The following is an 18,253-nucleotide window of genomic DNA, read 5'->3' as shown; positions in this document are numbered from 1 at the left end:
GATATTTTCAACCATTTTCAAGATATGGCAATTTCGAAAAAAACAGTATTTTTCAGAAAAATTGCTGTAATTAGCACAATTTTTCGTCCATACATAACGAATTTCCACCTTTACTCGTCACTTACGGTAACGGGCGATGGTACGAAACACATACAATTTATTCACATTCAAATGCTCTAACTATAGCCACTTGTGGTTTTCTCGCCAAATATAAAGAAATCACACTATGACACTATAGGGGCTATAGGAAGACGTGGACCTGCGTACAAACATTTTTGTTTGTAGTACCCATTACGAACTTTAAATATGAAATTTAAAAAAAAAATCCTGTAAATACTGTCGCTAAATTCATGAAAATACCGAATATATGGAGGTACCGTTATATGGGGGCTGTACGAAAACATGGACTATATACGAACTTAACATGCCTACTAGTTAACTATGCATGTATGCAAAATTTTAGCCTTCCATCTCAATTCATTGGATAGATAGCGTGATTACAACAGACACATGGACATCGGTTGTACAAAATACCTTGTACATACTTTGGAGTGCGGTTGAGGCGCTGGGAATTTCTAACAATTAAAAGGAAGATTCCAAAATATCAGTTTCCTAGCTGCGATAAAACATCACGTGTGTAGAAGTCAGTGATCTTGTGCGCAGCCGCATATGATAATGTGTTAAATAATAAAGGACATGACCCACTAACACACATATATCGATGAGCCAGTAGGTAGCCAAGACCACTTGAATGAAAGGATAAACAGCCATGTAATAAAAATAGATAAGAACAATTGTGTGGTAGCGACTAGGTTAAGTTAAATTAGTTTCAGTAGTACGTATGAAACATATTTTAAAGACAATTAAGCAAAGGCTATATTCGTGTGGGCCTGACCATGTGATACCCTACAACACTACAATATGTTCGAAGACCCCTTGTATCCAAATCCATTTTTGAAGATTTCGTTTTTGAAATAATGCCAAAGAGCCCTGCTCAGAAGTTACCCTTCGGTTTTTGACCCGGAGAATTTAACCAATATTTAAAGCAATTGCACACGAAAGTTGTGGTCCATTTTACAGCTAAATAATATCCAATGGTCATCCAAAATGCTAGACTTCTTCGCTGTCCTCAACTCTCTTCCCATGCGAAATTCCGTGTCGATTAGTTTTCAATTGTGGCCTAAATTAGAAAACTTTAAATTTTTTTAGACATTTAAACCTCTGAATGCACATCCTAAGAAATATAGGCTTCAATGCCAACCTACCCCCATGTAAAATTTCGTGAGGATCGGACGATAATTGGGACATACATATAATACCCTCAAAACATAGTGTTGAGAGGTTTAAAAATTTAGAAAATTTAAAATTCAAAATTGTACGTCAAATTGAAAAAATCGCATGCGATAAAAAAATATGACAAAATGGAAAAAAATGAAACAAAAGAGATAACTTTTATTTTGGTATATTATCCCGCGATGTTCTTAGATTTTATCCTTTTCTGGCAAGAGACCATTCCGTTAATTGTACCTATTTTGCTATATTTCCGATTTCTTGGCTATTAGCACCACTTTAATGGTCAGAAGTGATCTTTTAATGTATTTTTGATTTGGCTGGGATTAAAAATATTCGCGGTTTAGTGGAAATTTTCCTATTTTCGAACATAAATGTTAGGGTCTATTTTACCCGCTAATTATTGTCCGGGCTGGCCGCTCAGTCCCAAATCTCTAACTCCATGTAAATTTTCGCGTCTATCGGTTCATAATTGTGGCCTATAGAGCAACTGCAAAATCAGGAAATTTTTCTGTTTTTGGTCCATTTCAACCCCTAAATATCGTGCGATTATCTCCAAAACAAAAGAGGGTTCTATTCTGACCCTAACCGCATCTCCATTTTCAGTTTCGTGAGGATCGGTTCATAATTGCGACCTTGATTACAAAATCATGGACAGACGAACAGATGGACGGACATACATAGCTAGATCGACTCAGCTCGGCGTGATAGGCAGATTCATATATACTTTCCTATGTGGTAAACCAATATTTCGTGGTGTTACATAATTTTTGGTCCCATCAAACTTATAATACCCCCGAACACATAGTGTTGTAGGGTATAATAAAATAAGAATTGGAACAGCATTCGAATCGTCAGGTTCTGTCTTTCCTTTCTAATTTTTTCATTGGTATATCGTCTCAGAATTTTAAGCTGATCCAGAATATATATACTTTGTTCTATTATGAATATTTCGTGGAGTTACAAACGGAATGACAAAGTTAATTACCCTCCAGAGAATGGTAGAGGGTATATAAACGGTGTGAAATAGGCCATACAAATTTGAAAATAATTTATTTCTGCAAGTGATGAGCTGCATCCACGATTAGTAGTTACTTCTTTATTGTAGTGCCTTATGTTGCTTCTTTTGGAAAAGATTTTCCACACATGATAAAAATGAAGAAAGTACTCGTAGAGATGCAATCGTCAAGTCAATTTTCTAATTAAACTCCCGTAAAGAATATCTGACTTGGATGACGACGTTATACGTCAATTATTTGATTAATTTTGTAATTATAAGGCGCCATAGTCTGGATAAAGAAAACCCCGATAAATATCAACAATTGTCGATGCTGGCGCTAAACAAAACACATCCGCATTTCTAAAACAATAACTACATATTATACAGAGTTATTTTATTTTTTTATATTTTCTTTATCGTTAAACATTTTTTATTGGATAAAATCGGTTCCCACAAAGCGAATGCATTTTTTCAAAAAAAGAAACTTTTCAGTTGCATCCCTTTATCTTGCATCGCTATCAGCCAACCACGAGACGATTTCAAACATATCTTGGAAGCCATTATGATTTGTTGTTTTGTTTTTTTTCTTCTTATTTTATGGATTTGTATGGACATACATATTTTCTCTACGGTTTCACTTAACATCAAAACTCCATGTTAACTTTCATAAATATGTAGTATGTTAATGTTGGCTGGATTTCATATTTTTTTGTCTTCGACTTGCCTGCTCACAGATGCTGTATAATGAAGTCGAAGAAATCAGTGGAGAAAAAAAATCGTTCGAGCCAACAAAAACAAGTTGTATTTTAATGATATGCAGATGTAAGGCACCATGCAGAAACCAAAAAAAAAAAAAAAAAAGAAACTAGTCAGCCAGCATCATTCATGGCATTCGCAAAATGTTGCAATACAAAAAAGCATCTATGCATGAATGTATGTATGTGCATATGTTGAAAACATTGGTTGGGTTGGGATGTATGGACCGACGAATCGACCGACATGTATGTGGCAGTTACACATGTATTGTATTAACATGATTTTGTTATTTGTTTTCTGTTGAAGGCTGCAGTTGTCTTTTTTGGATGATTTTAAAGCTTTGGATTTATAGTTTGAAGAAAATGCAGCAATATTACACCGTTTCCATGACACTATGTTTAGTATGATTGAAATAAAGTTATTTTATAATGGTGAACAATTTTCAATAATTTGAAGGCTTCAGTCACAAATTTCGACAAAATCAGTTGGCATTTTTTATAACCTGAACCATATGACTACAGAGAGTATACAGGGTGAGACAAAAAAAATTGCAACAAAGTCAAACGCCATAATTTTTACCTTTTTTTTTTTAATTTTATTGAATGAAAGCAAAAAATGTCGGAAATATCATCAAAATTTGGAATAAGTTCAGATTTGTTCGAATTGGTCACCTTTGGCACGAATTATGGTCTTCGAATGTTGCTCTGTGGTATTTTGGCCCATTCCCGGCGAAGTGCTTGCTTGGTATTTTTTAGTGCCAACCTTGCTTTTCAAAACACTTCAGACACAATAGTCCAACGGAGATTTTGGTGGCCATTGCGCGCTGGAAATGAAGCGAGAAACCACATTTTGTAACCATTCTTAGGTGACGCTTGCTGAGTGCGACTGTGCTGAGTCCTGTTGGAATGTCCAAGGTTACGGCCAAAAATGTTAGCGTGCCCAAGGCTTTAATACACCCTCCAGAATATTTTTCCGATAATATTCGGCATTTATTCTGATGCCACGGTCGATTAATACGAGTAGAGAGGGACCATCAGCTATTTGAGTACTGGTGGCCAACCGAAGGTGCACATTTTCAGCAGACCTCTTTGGCAAGTAAACACGATCATTTTGTTTGTTTACAAATTGATGGATCGGAGAAAACCAAATTCGGATGTCCACCACTTTCGGCCAAGCGAAACAACTCCTTAGGTCTTTTGAGTCTATTTTCTTTCTGTTGCGGTGTAAGTTCTTGTACTTTTAGGAATTTCAATGACTTTACACCGAGCTCATTTTTCAATATTTGGCGAATTGTATATTGTGATATGTTCAGCTCAGGAGACATTTTTTGGGCTCTGCGACATGGGTTGCGATCAAGCCGCTATTTACTTTTCGAACCATTTCTGCTGATGCTGCTGTTTTCTTCCGTCCACTTACTTGACGTCGGGCCACGCTACCAGTATCACGATAACGAGCGATGGTACGAGACACAAAAGATTTATTCACATTTAAATGCTTGAGTGTTCTAACGATAGCCACATGTGGTTTTCCAGCCAAATGTAAAGAAATCACACTATCACGCTTGAATTTCATCCCGAACAACTTTTTTCTGAAAAATTCTCACCAAAATGCTTTTGTGCGTTTGTAAACAATATAAAGAGCTGTCACTGGAATAATGTTAATAGCTGTTGGACGAGTGGCTTAGAAGTGACAGCAGTCTAAAGTTGGTTGCAGTTTTTTCATCTCACCCTGTATATAATTTGATACGGCCTAAACGTGCCTCATCGAAAAAACGGTTTTGGACCCTAGGTCTCTGTGGAACAGGGTGGCTCGTCCAATAACTCTCGAAGGCAGTATCAGATTTGATCCAAATTTGGTATCGTTCGTAATATTATTATCAAACATAGAACGAGATCGGAGATGAGCAATGTCGGTCCAGTTCTTCTGGTACCTCCCCTACAAAAGATCTAAATTTTTAAAGAAAATATTTGGCTTCATAGAAAATTATTTTGTTCATAAACTAAAAATTTTACAATTTCTTTTCAGTGATAGGTAAGGTTCAAAAATGGATAATATAGGTCCACTCCATCAAGTACCTCTCCCACAAAATGTCGAAATTTTGAATAATTTTAACTCTACTAAAATATGAGATAAAGAAACCAAATGTCTTAAAATTTCACACAACCAAATATTTTTATTAACCCAAGCTTTGGTGTTAAGGTGGGATATATCGATACACTCCTTCTGGTAGATCCCTTCAAAAAGGGTCAACATTTTAAATAATTATAACATATATAACATGCGAAATAAACCTCCGATCCTTTCCAAATTTAACAAATTTATATATTTCTACTAACAAAAGATTTGGTCGGTCCACACCTTCAGGTACCTCCCCCAACAAGGATCGACATTTTGAATATTTATAAAGCTTTTTAAACGCGAAATTAAACTCAGCATATTTCAATATTTTTATCAGCAAAAGATCTGGTTTAAAGGTGGAATATACAGGCCAACTCCTGTTGGTACACCGCCCCCCCCCCCCCCACCCCATCTCACACATCTCATTATTTCTATTAACACAACTTCTGCTGCGAAAATGGGATATGTTGGCGGACTGCTTCTGGTACCTTTCCCAAAAAGGTTCAAATTTTTGAATTTCCATGGAGCTCAAAACGCGAAATTAACATCCGATTCCATTCAAACTTGGTATATATCAATGTTTCTATCAACAGAAGATCTGTTATAAAGACGGTAGAGATCGGACCATTCCTTTTGGTACCTCCCCCACAAAGGGGTCAAAATGTTGAATAACCAAAATGATCATATAATCCAAACTAGGCAACATATCCTTTTCAAATTCACAACATTTTTTATCAACCAAAACCATTATAAAATCCAAAATAAGCATTCGATGCTCTTCAAATTTCACACATCTCAATATTTCTACTAGCAAAAGATATGGTGGGAAGATGGGAAGTATAGGTCCACATCTTCTGGTATCTACCCCCACAAAAGAACAAAATTTTGAATATCCATAAAACTCATAAAATGCGAAATAAATATCCGATTTCATTCAGACTTGGTACATTTTAATATTTCCATCAACACAACATCTGCTGGAAGATGGGATATATCGGACCACTTCTTTTGGTACCTCCCCCTCAAAGGAGTCAAAACTTTGAATATCCACGAAGCTCATAAAATACGAAATTAATATTCGATTTTATTCAGACTTGGCACATCTTAATATTTATATTCACACAAGATCTGCTGTGAAGATAACATATAACTGCGAACCCCTTCTGGTACTTCACCCACAAAGGGTCACAATTTTCTGTCATAACTTGGTAGATAAGTCAGCGATTCTTTACAACTTGCTATATTTAAACATTGCTCTCATCCAGAAACCTGCGATAAATATGGAATTTATGATTTTGCTTAAAATTGGATATAAATGCTCGACTTTCTTGTAATTTTGCCCATACAAATATTTTTATCCGTATTAGATAAAGTGTGAAAATTGAATACTTGGTCCCACTACATCTGTACCTCAAGCACATTTCAAAATTTTCTAAAAATTATCACATATCTTATATAAAGAGAAGGAAGTAGTCGACATAGCCCAAAACTGGCATGTCGCAATATTTATATCATATTTATTTAGGTCCGATACGAAATGGACAATATTAAGCCATTCCTTCGAAACCTAATCATAGAGGGTAAAAAATTTGAAAACTCATAACAGAAGTAAAAATATGTTTAAATAATGGAACATTGGCTGAAGGTATACATCTGTTGGCAAAACCGACTGATACTTTTTAACTTGTTTCAAACTTTGTTTATCATTTTTTTCAACCAGAGATCTGAGATGAATTATGAATTTATCGAATCACTTCTTCTGCTATCTTCCCACTAGGGGTCAAAATTATGAATAATTATAACCCTTATACTACGAAAAAGTCAGCGATTTTTTCAGACATCTCAATATCTCTATCAACAAAAAACCTCATGTAAATGCAGGATATGTCGGTCCAATATTTCTGGTAACCACCCACCCCCACTTACTTGTATTTTTATACCCTACACAAAGTAGGCCTGAAAATAAGTATGCCAAATTTTATGGAAATCGGTTCAGATATAGCTATAGCTCCCATATGTGTTGTTCATCCGATTTGTTATTTTTGTCATCCGCAGCCGTAATATGCACTCTGTAACAACAATATTTGGGGAAATATATCAAATGCAGCTCAGAAATACCCTTGCTAAATTTTATCGAGATCGGTTCAGATTTGGATTTAGCTCCCATTTATAACTTTGTCCGATTTACCTTTTATTGTGCACCAAACGTCTAATATTTGTCCGAATGTGATGAAATTTGGCACTTACGACCGAATTGAGTCTAGAAGCTAGTATGTCAAATTTGGTGAAGATCGGTTCAGATATAGCTATAGCTCCTGTTCATCCGATTTGTTATATTTGTTACCCACAGCCGTAATATGCACTCCGTAACAACCATATTCAGAGAAATATATCAAATACAGCTCAGAAATATATTTGCCAAATTTTACCGAGATCGGTTCAGATTTGGATATAGCTCCCATATATTTCTTTATCTGATTTCAAATTAATTTTGCACCAAATGGGCAATACATGTCGCTTGAAGAATTGCAAATTTAATTTGACATCCAAATTCCGAGAAATGGTGTAATTGATCTCCTTCTCCTACCACACTCAAAGATTTGTTAGTTTTGTTGTTATTATTCTTTATAGGCTTAGTAATCAAAACTACGAGTAGTTAGTATTTGTTAAGCTGTCTGCTGGTGTTCTTGTTGTTGCTGTATCTGTCTTCGATGATGTTGATGGTCGGCCTGCTCTCGTCTTTAGTATTCACAGATGCTTGAAATGCTTGAATAAATAACTCCAACAAGGCGGAGTCTCGGCTTAATATTTTTTTTTTGCCTTTGCTTGTTTTACAAGCAGATTTTATCAAAGTTTTTTTTTCGATTTTTTTCTTAGCTTTTATACTTACATGTGTGTGAGTACATATAGCTCTTTTGATTTCATACTTCATTTTTTATTCGTTTAAGCTTAGATTAATCTCAAGTCAATGGGCATTGTTTTGTAATGAGAGGGAGCAGTGGTATCTGCCTTTAGATTGATATTTTCTATCTCACTTTATCATTTGTAGGTTGGCCATGGCTTTACTTACCGTTCATATGCTAATTAGAATTCCAGACAGATAGCGTTATTAGTTTGGTATTGTATGATTGAATATGAGGAAGCCATTGTGTGGCTTTTGTTTTAAATAGTAAAAATGGGGGGTATTGGAAATGTGGTGCTATTATGGTTAGAAGTCGTCGAAGTATTATAGCTCCGAAAGCTTCTTAGTCGTAGCTTGAAAATACAATTCTGATACATATTTTTAATCAACAATTTAAGGTAAAAACAGAGTAGATAAGGGATGATTTTTGTAAACTTTGTAGGAGGTGTTTTTTCAAATGATATGAGCGCCTGTGTGTGTGCATTAAAGCAGTACCGAAAATTTTGGAAGTTTGAAACTAGCTACTCTAGAATATTGTACTAAAATTAATAGTATTGGTCGTATAACTGGATACCCAGTATCAGACCGATCTAGTGAAAAAGCTATTATTTCTTTATAATTTTATTATAACATTAACAATGTTTATACAGGGGATCTTCAAAAAAATATTTCATTTCACCACTCTAAATATTCCACACAAAAAAAAAAAATCCAATATATTGGGATTTTTTCCAGTCAGACCTTTTAACAAGTTAAAAAGCCGTAAGTTCGGCCCGGCCAAATACCCTCCACCATTTGAAATGAATTTGGAAATTTGCAAAAAATAAAATCCTTAAAAAAATTCTGTTAAAATTTTAAAAATACCGAATATAGTGGTATAGGCGTGAACCTACATAGGCATTGTTTGTCATAAGCCATTACCATATTCAAATTCGAAACTTGAAATAAACGGTGAATAATGTAGATATAATCATCAAAATATAGTATATAGAGAGGTACCATTATATTGGAGCTGTGCGAAGACCTGGACCAGCATAGACAATTTTCTGTCCAAATACCAAATTTAAAACATTTCCGGTTAATAATGTCGCTAAACATGACCCATTACGAACTGCGTACTGGAAAAATAAACATGTGTGCAAAATGTTGGCCTTCTATCTCAATTCGTTCGAAAGATAGCGGGATTACAACAGACAGACGGACGGGCAGACAGACGGACATCGCTAAATCTACTTAGAATTTTACGCTGATCAAGAATATATATACTTTGTTGGGTCTGACATGAGTATTTCGAGGAGTTACAAACGGAATGACAAAGTTAATATACCCTTCATAGTATGGTGGAGGGTATAAAACTTATTATTCCCTGGAAATTTATAATTTTTGTGAAACTATTTTAAAACAAGTAAGCAAACGCCTTCGATCCATGTGATACCCTACAACATTATAATATATTGGAAAACCTGCTCAGGTTCAAACACATCTTGGTCGATTATTTGAAATAATGCCATACTGTCCTGCACAAATATTACATTGGTTTTTTTACCGGATATATTTTTGTTTTATATTTACAATGTATGTCACGTTGATAGGTATCCAATAAAAAATTTTACACAAAAGTTGTGGTCCATTTTACCCGCAAAATATAATTCAAGGGTCGTCCAAAAATTCTACACTTCCGTGCTGTCCAAAACCCTAACATCATGCAAACATCCGAGCCACTGCAAGATCAGATCAGTTTTAAGTTTCGAACCATTTGAACCACTAAATATACACCTTGAAAAACAATAGACTTTAATTATGACCCTAACTCTATCCCCATGCAAAATTTTTAGAGAATCGGACGATAATTGCGTCTTAAATATAATGCTCCCAAAACATAGTGTTGTGAGGTGAAAAATATTACCAAACGTAAAATTTAATATTGTAAATCAAATATAAAAAAAATCTCATGCAATAAAAATACGACAAGAAATATAAAAAAATATTTACTTTTTTATTAGCATATTTTCACGCAATTTTCTTTGGTTTTATCCTTCTCTACCTTCTTCTCTAAGAACTTGTGAGAATTGTCAAAATGCGTCCAGCCATTCTTTAGTTATAAACGGTCTAATGAAGGGGATCATTGATATAGGAGATTTTACATAGTTGGCTATATATGCGATATCTTGGATATGAGCATCAATGTAACGGTGACATTTGCGTGCATTTGTGATTTCGCCAGGATTAAAAATATTCGCGGTTTGGTGGAAATTTTCATATTTTTTACATAAAAGTTATGGCCTATATTACCCGCTAAATATTGTCTGATTACCAAACAAAATGGTTGGCTCCTGACCAGTCCTATACTCCAGGCCCATGCTAAATTCCGCGTCGATTGGTCTATAATTGCAACCTGCAAAGCAACTGCAAAATCAGGAATTTAGTTTTGGTTTTTGGTCCATTTTAACCCCCAAATATGATGCGATCATTTCCAAAAGCAATAGGCTTCTTTTATAGCCTTATCCCCACCACCATTCTATATTTCGTGAAGATCGAGCCATAATTGCAACCTGTAGAGTGATTACAAATTAACAGGGACAAACGGACTGACGGACGGACGGACATACATAGCTAGATCGACTCAGCTCGGTGAGATAGGAAGATCCATATATAAGTTAACGGCTCACCCTAATAAACATCAAACTAAATATGCAAACCAACTAGTAAACATTCCCATCATTATGCTGCGCAAGCAGTCCGACAAATCAACAGGAATATGACACCAGGGCAGTCATCCGCCACAAACACGCGCACTAATACCAGCGCACCGCAAGTGATGACTCAGCGTAATAACGAGCACGACCAGGCTGCAGTATAATATTAGTTTTAAGTTGAAGGTATTCATAATTGTAAATCCAACAAGAGAGGTGCATAGCACCGCAACATAAATGTTAGTAACAAAATAAAGAAACACCATAGCAGTGTGAAATAAACTTTAACTTCTAACATTAACTGGCGCCCAACAACTACAAGGATCAACACATCCTAGAACCCAACAACCACAAGGATTAAAACATCCCAACAGCCGGTACGAGAACCGTTCCTGAGTAGGAGTACGAAAAGGATGTTACGTAAGAACTAGCGGACTACCGGGATATAAGGAAAATGATCAAATTATTATTAGTAAGTTATTATAAATTTAACAAAAGTAAAAAAGAAGAAATGTTAAAATAAAATTAAACAAAATAAGGAATAACACAGAAAGTGAAAGTGTGAAATCTAATTTACAAAAAATCATATTTGTGCTAGAATACGTTTAACAAAAATAACAAAGTAAGAAGAAAGAAATGTTAGAGTAAGGTAAAACAAAAAATAAAGTGTGACATCTAAATTTACAAAAAAATCATATTTGTGCGAAATTAACAAATGTAAGAAATATGAAATGTTAGATTAAGTTAAACAAAAAAATAGAGTGTGGCATCCAAATTTAAAGAGTCATATCCGTGCTGAAAGAAGTTTAAAGAAATTTTGATAATAGATTTGTGACGAGAACTAGGATTTGGTGTTTCTTTTTCTCCCTTTTTTCGAGCGGCCAATGCCGGAAGATTTAAACAACTTAATAACAAGGGTCGAAGCTATGAGTGTTTCAGGACAGACATCTTCGCCTTCTGGGGCAGCTCCCGTAAGGTTTAATCCCTTTACAGAAAGTCAGACTAATGAGGTGAAACGAATAATAAGTGAGACGGTGGCAAACCTTCTCAAACAGGGGGAGGATGTTACCGCCACTAAAGATGTCGACATAGAAGGATCTGGGGATATCTCAGAAGGAGAGAGAATACCAGACATAGTGAAGACGTTAAGGGAATTCTCGGGCAAGCCAGGAGAATTTAGTTCGTGGAGGAAAGCTGTTGATAGGATCATGAACATTTATGAGTCACAAAGGGGAACAACCAAATACTTCACAATTCTACACACTGTTAGGCATAAAATTGTTGGTGAGGCCGACACGGCTTTGGAGTCTTATCGGACCCCATTAAATTGGAAAGCGATAAGAAAGTGTTTAGTGCTTCATTTTTCAGATAAGAGAGATATTTCGACCTTAGAGTATCAAATGACCGTCCTATCTCAGGGTGGGCAAACCATAACAGATTTTTACCAGAAGGTTTACCACCATTTGTCTTTGATTCTGGACAAGATTGATTGTCTGGATATAGGGAACGAGGCTTTGGATGTATTGACCCAAACATATTGTGACGACGCGTTTTCACTTTGAAGCTGGGGTAGGTTCAGCGGGGGCCAGAGTCGTCACAAAAATTTATTTGTTAGGACATAAAGAGAGAGAGAGCGAAGCAAAAATATTTTCTTAAAACGTTATAAATTTATTTCCTTAAATAACACTAACACTACACTAAACACAATAAAATCACGTTCAGAACGTTTTACGAAGAACACTAAATCACAAAGTTCAGTCGAAATGTTAATAAACGGGTAGCAGTGGTGGCAGCTTGGCACAGCGGCGGCCCGATGAATAGGCGAGCGACGAATAGAGTGGCGGCAGCTTGGCACAGCGGCGGCCCGATGAATAGGCGAGCGACGAATAGTAGTGGCGGCAGCTTGGCACAGCGGCGGCCCGATGAATAGGCGAGCGACGAATAGGGTGGCGGCAGCTTGGCACAGCGGCGGCCCGATGAATAGGCGAGCGACGAATAGTAGTGGCGGCAGCTTGGCACAGCGGCGGCCCGATGAATAGGCGAGCGACGAATAGGGTGGCGGCGGCTTTGGCACAGCGGCGGCCCGATGAATAGGCGAGCGACGAATAGGGTGGCGGCGGCTTTGGCACAGCGGCGGCCCGATGAATACGTCAGCGGCGAGTAGTAGTGGCGGCAGCTTGGCACAGCGGCGGCCCGATGAATACGCGCACGACGAATCGGGTGCGGCAGCTTTGGCACAGCAGCAGCCCGATGAGTACGTCAGTCGCCGTCAACGCAGCCCGAAGAATAGGGAGTATTGCTACAGCCCTCACTCGACCCTGCGTTCAGTCGCCGTCAACGCAGCCCGAAGAATAGGGAGTATTGCTACAACCCTCACTTGACCCTGCGTTCAGTCGCCGTCAACGCAGCCCGAAGAATAGGGAGTATTGCTACAACCCTCACTTGACCCTGCGTTCAGTCGCCGTCAACGCAGCCCGAAGAATAGGGAGTATTGCTACAACCCTCACTTGACCCTGCGTTCAGTCGCCGTCAACGCAGCCCGAAGAATAGGGAGTATTGCTACAACCCTCACTTGACCCTGCGTTCAGTCGCCGTCAACGCAGCCCGAAGAATAGGGAGTATTGCTACAACCCTCACTTGACCCTGCGTTCAGTCCAGTCCAGTCACCACAAATAGTCAAGGCTTATTGTTTGGCTTACTAAGACTCAATTCAACCGAGGTTGCGCGCCTTTTCTTCCTCCCAATCACACTTGACTTACCAGCCATCAACAGAAGACTGATCTCGATTGTGTGAAATGCGTCTCCTTTTATACCTTTTTGGCTGGACAACGATTGTTGTTTTCTCATGACAGCAGCTGATCCCAATCTGACAGTTTTGCGTAGTTCCGCCATTTGCCACCAGGGGTTCCAATGTTGTATTTTAAGTATACTTCTTTCTACTAGGGGACCTGTGTGACCGTTAATATTCAAATACATTTAAATTACATGACCCTGAGTAGCTGTTAGTTTAATTCATACTTAAATATTTTAATTCATTTTCAAACAAAAATATAATTCATAGTTGATGTATATAACATACGTAAGTAAAAATGGTATTTAAAATAATAATGTACCCCAAAAACGAAAGCATGACTTTGGGCGTTACATGGCATCTCTTCCTCCCTCTGATTTTTGATTCCTTGATTTGCTTTCTCTATTGCTATTGGGTTTCAATAGCCAGGAAGCCCTAGGGTGTTATGTAACCTTTTATTTCTCCGACATGGGCACTTTGGTTCGACTATATCTCGGTCGAATAGGAAGGTATGTTAGAGACCAATTGCAGAAGTTCGGAGAGATACCTTCACTACCCGTCTGCTGATATTATTATGCGGTACTGCTTGCCATCTTGTTTAACAATTCGCTTCAGTTGTGTCCCTTTTTCCAATTGTTTTTAAACTTCTCGATACGGATTTGTAGGTTTCGGGATAATTTGGCAGTTCGAGAAATGTGTTATCGTTCACGGGATTGTCTGTCGAGGACGATGGCGTTGACTCAGTTGGGATTTCAGTGACTGGCAATTTGATTGTACTTGGTGTGCTATTATTCTCCTTACTGGGTATAAACACTTCATCGATGGAAGGTTGACTGCTACACAATGTTGGCTGATGAGGTGTCATCGTTTGGCTTGTGGATGATGATGAAGACGACGAGGCTGATGAGGATGAGGATGACGATCGGGAAGACATCGATGGTGATGACAGTTCGACAACGTGTCCCGGCGTTCCTGGTAATGATTTATCTTCCTTCACGTTGGGGGACCTGTGATCGTCCGATATGACGGCAGCATTGGATTGCGATGGAATTTGTACGTCATCACTATGCAACAGATTTGCTTGTTCGGTTATGTTATATAGCGGTGATGATGGAGGAACACCAACCAGCGTCTGCCATTGGGTCCACCACTCAGAACTAGGATCTTCGGAAACTGTCACAAAACTACTTGCGGTCGATCTGGAGTCTTCTTCTAAATGTGCGAAAGCATGTGAGGATGAAGTAGGAACCTCCTCATGTTTGTGTGAGGTGTTGGATATTGAATGGATATCTTCGGTGTTGATCTCTTCCCCTATCGCGGGTGTGGGTGAGGGCGTACGATGATTATCCGGCGGTGGGTTGGTTATTTCATATATTGGATTTTCCCCGGAGTCGGGGACCAAAAGCTGCACAGTAACTGTTCTCTCATAACAGCGAAATCCGAGATATTTGTATTGGCTATCTTTCTGACGGACAAATCCCAGACCATACCTTTTTGGCGGAGACGAGGAACGTTGATCTTCGTTATCCGACTCATCCAGCGAGGAATTATTCGAGGATAAGGGTGACTGTGCTCGCCGAGTCACTGAGGTTTCTAAGTAACCGTAAAACATACGCCGACATTCTTCATCCATTTCGAAATTTGATTGAGATTCACCCGACTCCTCCATATTGGGCCGAGGAAGAGTTGATGCGTCATCTGAGTCACGACACCATTCTTTACCCGGTGTAACAAGCATTTCTGAGCACCTTGAAGTGGGTGTTGAGAGCCTTGACTGCCGCCACCCGATTCGTCGTGCGCGTATTCATCGGGCCGCCGCTGTGCCAAGCTGCCGCCACTACTACTCGCCGCTGACGTATTCATCGGGCCGCCGCTGTGCCAAAGCCGCCGCCACCCTATTCGCCGCTCGCCTATTCATCGGGCCGCCGCTGTGCCAAAGCCGCCGCCACCCTATTCGTCGCTCGCCTATTCATCGGGCCGCCGCTGTGCCAAGCTGCCGCCACTACTATTCGTCGCTCGCCTATTCATCGGGCCGCCGCTGTGCCAAGCTGCCGCCACCCTATTCGTCGCTCGCCTATTCATCGGGCCGCCGCTGTGCCAAGCTTGAGTAGCTGTTAGTTTAATTCATAACTTAAATATTTTAATTCATTTTCAAACAAAAAATATAATTCATAGTTGATGTATATAACATACGTAAGTAAAAATGGTATTTAAAATAATAATGTACCCCAAAAACGAAAGCAATAATGTACCCCAAAAACGAAAGCATGACTTTTGGGCGTTACAATATAGGGACAAGGCTTTGGACACCTTTATTCGAGGACTTAATGGTAATCTTCCAAGCTTAATGAGTGTTACAAACCCGACAAGTTTGCCTCAGGCTCTAAATGCCTGTTTAAAATTAGGTAATCTAGGTGTGCGTATTCAACACGCTACCGAGAAAGGATCTAGACCAAACAGGATCCCCCAAACTAACCCTCCTAGACATTTTTACCCACAGCTGACGATTGGTGATAGGAATTTTCAAGGTGACCAAAGGTACAGAGGCCCTACTCAATATCGTTATCGGAATTTCCGAAGTGGAGAACAACAATACGGAGGGCCGGCGAACTTTTCGAATCGACCTCCAGTAGTGAATAATTTTGGACACCCCCAATACGGAGGATACAGACCCCCACTTCCTCCTAAACCTGCTGTACCAATGGACGTGGATCAATCAATACAGACTAGGCAGGTAAACTATCAGAATAGGCCACAGTTGAGTAATGCTTTTAACAATGTTCAGCCTAACTTTAAGAGAAATAATTCAGGAAATATTCATCAGCCGCAAAAGCAGCAGAGAATGTTTAATGTTGAGGCCCAAATACGTGAGGATGCAGAGCCGGATGAAATGAATGGTTCTGATGAACAGGAATATGAGGTTTCCTATGACGAAGCGTACGAGGAGGATCTAGACGATCAGTTGGCAATTGTAGATGACGTTAATTTTTTAGACTAGCTTCAACGTTGCCATACCTCCCTTTCAGAATGAAAAATGGCAACGAACTTAAATTTCTTATAGACACCGGTTCGAACAAAAATTATATTAATGGCAAATTTATTAGAAACCCTCTAAAGAACCAGAAACCTTTTCATGTTAAGTCCGTAGGCGGCATAGTTAGTATAGAGACCCATAGTTTTATTGACATTTTTAATTGCGGGATCGGAAAGTTAGAATTTTACATCCTTCCTGGTCTAGAGACCTTTGATGGGATAATAGGGAATGATACCCTGAAATCTTTGAATGCAGTGATTTACACTTGGAGATCCTATCTCACAATTCTGGATGGAAAGAAATTTCCTTTGAAAGAGCTGCAAATTGATGAGATTAATAACATGAATCTACGTTTAAATCATCTAAATCCCGAAGATGAAAAAGAAGTCAGGAATATTTTGGATGACCATCCAAACCTTTTTGCAGATCCCAATAAAAAACTCACTTATTCAACAATCGTACAAGCTGAAATTAATACGAGTAGTGATAGTCCAGTTTATTCAAAATCCTATCCGTATCCAATGGCACTGAAATCCGAAATTGACAAACAGATAGAAGAACTATTAAGGGACGGGATAATTCGCCCTTCCAGGTCCGCATATAATGCTCCAGTTTGGATAGTACCAAAAAAACCAGATGCTTCAGGTGTGAAAAAATACCGCATGGTTATTGACTATAGGAAACTTAATGAGATAACTAGACCTGACAGATACCCCATACCTGAAATTACAGAAATCTTGGCTAACTTAGGCGAACAGAAATACTTTTCCACCATAGATTTAAAGAGCGGATTCCATCAGATTCCACTTAGGGAATCCGATATTGAGGAAAACAGCTTTTTCCGTCAAGAATGGAAAGTTCGAGTTCACAAGACTACCATTTGGACTACGTAACGCGTCTGCAATATTACAAAGAGCTCTAGATGATATTCTTAGAGAGCATATAGGGAAACGGTGCTACGTCTACATTGATGACATTTTGATATTTGGTAGGACTAAAAAGGAACACATTGAAAATTTGAGGATAATATTCCGCACTTTGGAAGACTCTAATCTGAAAGTTCATTTGGACAAGAGTGAATTCTTAAAGGAAGAAATTGACTTCTTAGGGTTCAATGTAAAGGAAGGAGGTTTTTCTGCAAACCCAGACAGACTTAAGGCCATAGTTAATTTCCCTCAACCTAGAACAGTTCATGACTTGCGATCGTTCCTGGGTTTGACCGGACATTATCGGAGATTCATAAGGGGCTATGCTCAAATAGCCAAACCATTAACTTCCATGATGAGAGGCGATATAGGGAAAACCCCGAGAAACCAGTCAAAAAAAATCAGTGTCAATTTGAATTCCGAACAGATTGAAAGTTTCAAACAGCTCAAGAACTGTTTGGTATCGGAGGAAGTCGTTTTGAACTATCCCGACTTTGATAAGCCCTTTGAACTCACTACTGACGCCTCGAAATACGCTTTAGGAGCAGTTTTATCTCAAGGCAATAGACCTATCACATACCTTTCTAGAACTCTCAGTAGGGCAGAAGAGGAATATGCGACAAATGAGAAAGAAATGCTGGCGATAATTTGGGCTTTAAAGGAATTGAATTGTTACTTGTATGGAGCAAGAAGCATAAAGATATTTACCGACCATCAACCTTTGACATTTGCGCTAAGCAACA

At 38.4% G+C, this 18,253-nt stretch overlaps 1 protein-coding gene across 1 annotated transcript in view; it reads right to left on the bottom strand.

The window, feature by feature from the left end:
- Nucleotides 1-15,288, bottom strand: part of LOC131807077 (uncharacterized protein DDB_G0271670-like) — a 46,611-nt gene extending 31,323 nt beyond the window's left edge. The window contains exon 1 of the mRNA XM_059132098.1: nucleotides 14,196-15,288. Within this exon, the coding sequence (XP_058988081.1) occupies nucleotides 14,196-15,288 (1,093 nt within the window). The remainder of the gene's footprint in view (nucleotides 1-14,195) is intronic.
- Between the last annotated feature and the right edge of the window lie 2,965 nt (nucleotides 15,289-18,253).

Source organism: Musca domestica, unplaced genomic scaffold (assembly GCF_030504385.1).
Source record: "Musca domestica strain aabys unplaced genomic scaffold, Musca_domestica.polishedcontigs.V.1.1 956, whole genome shotgun sequence".
NCBI classification, from domain to species: domain Eukaryota; kingdom Metazoa; phylum Arthropoda; class Insecta; order Diptera; family Muscidae; genus Musca; species Musca domestica.
Note: the sequence above shows the minus strand (reverse complement) of the source record. Positions and strands in the feature narration are given on the sequence as shown.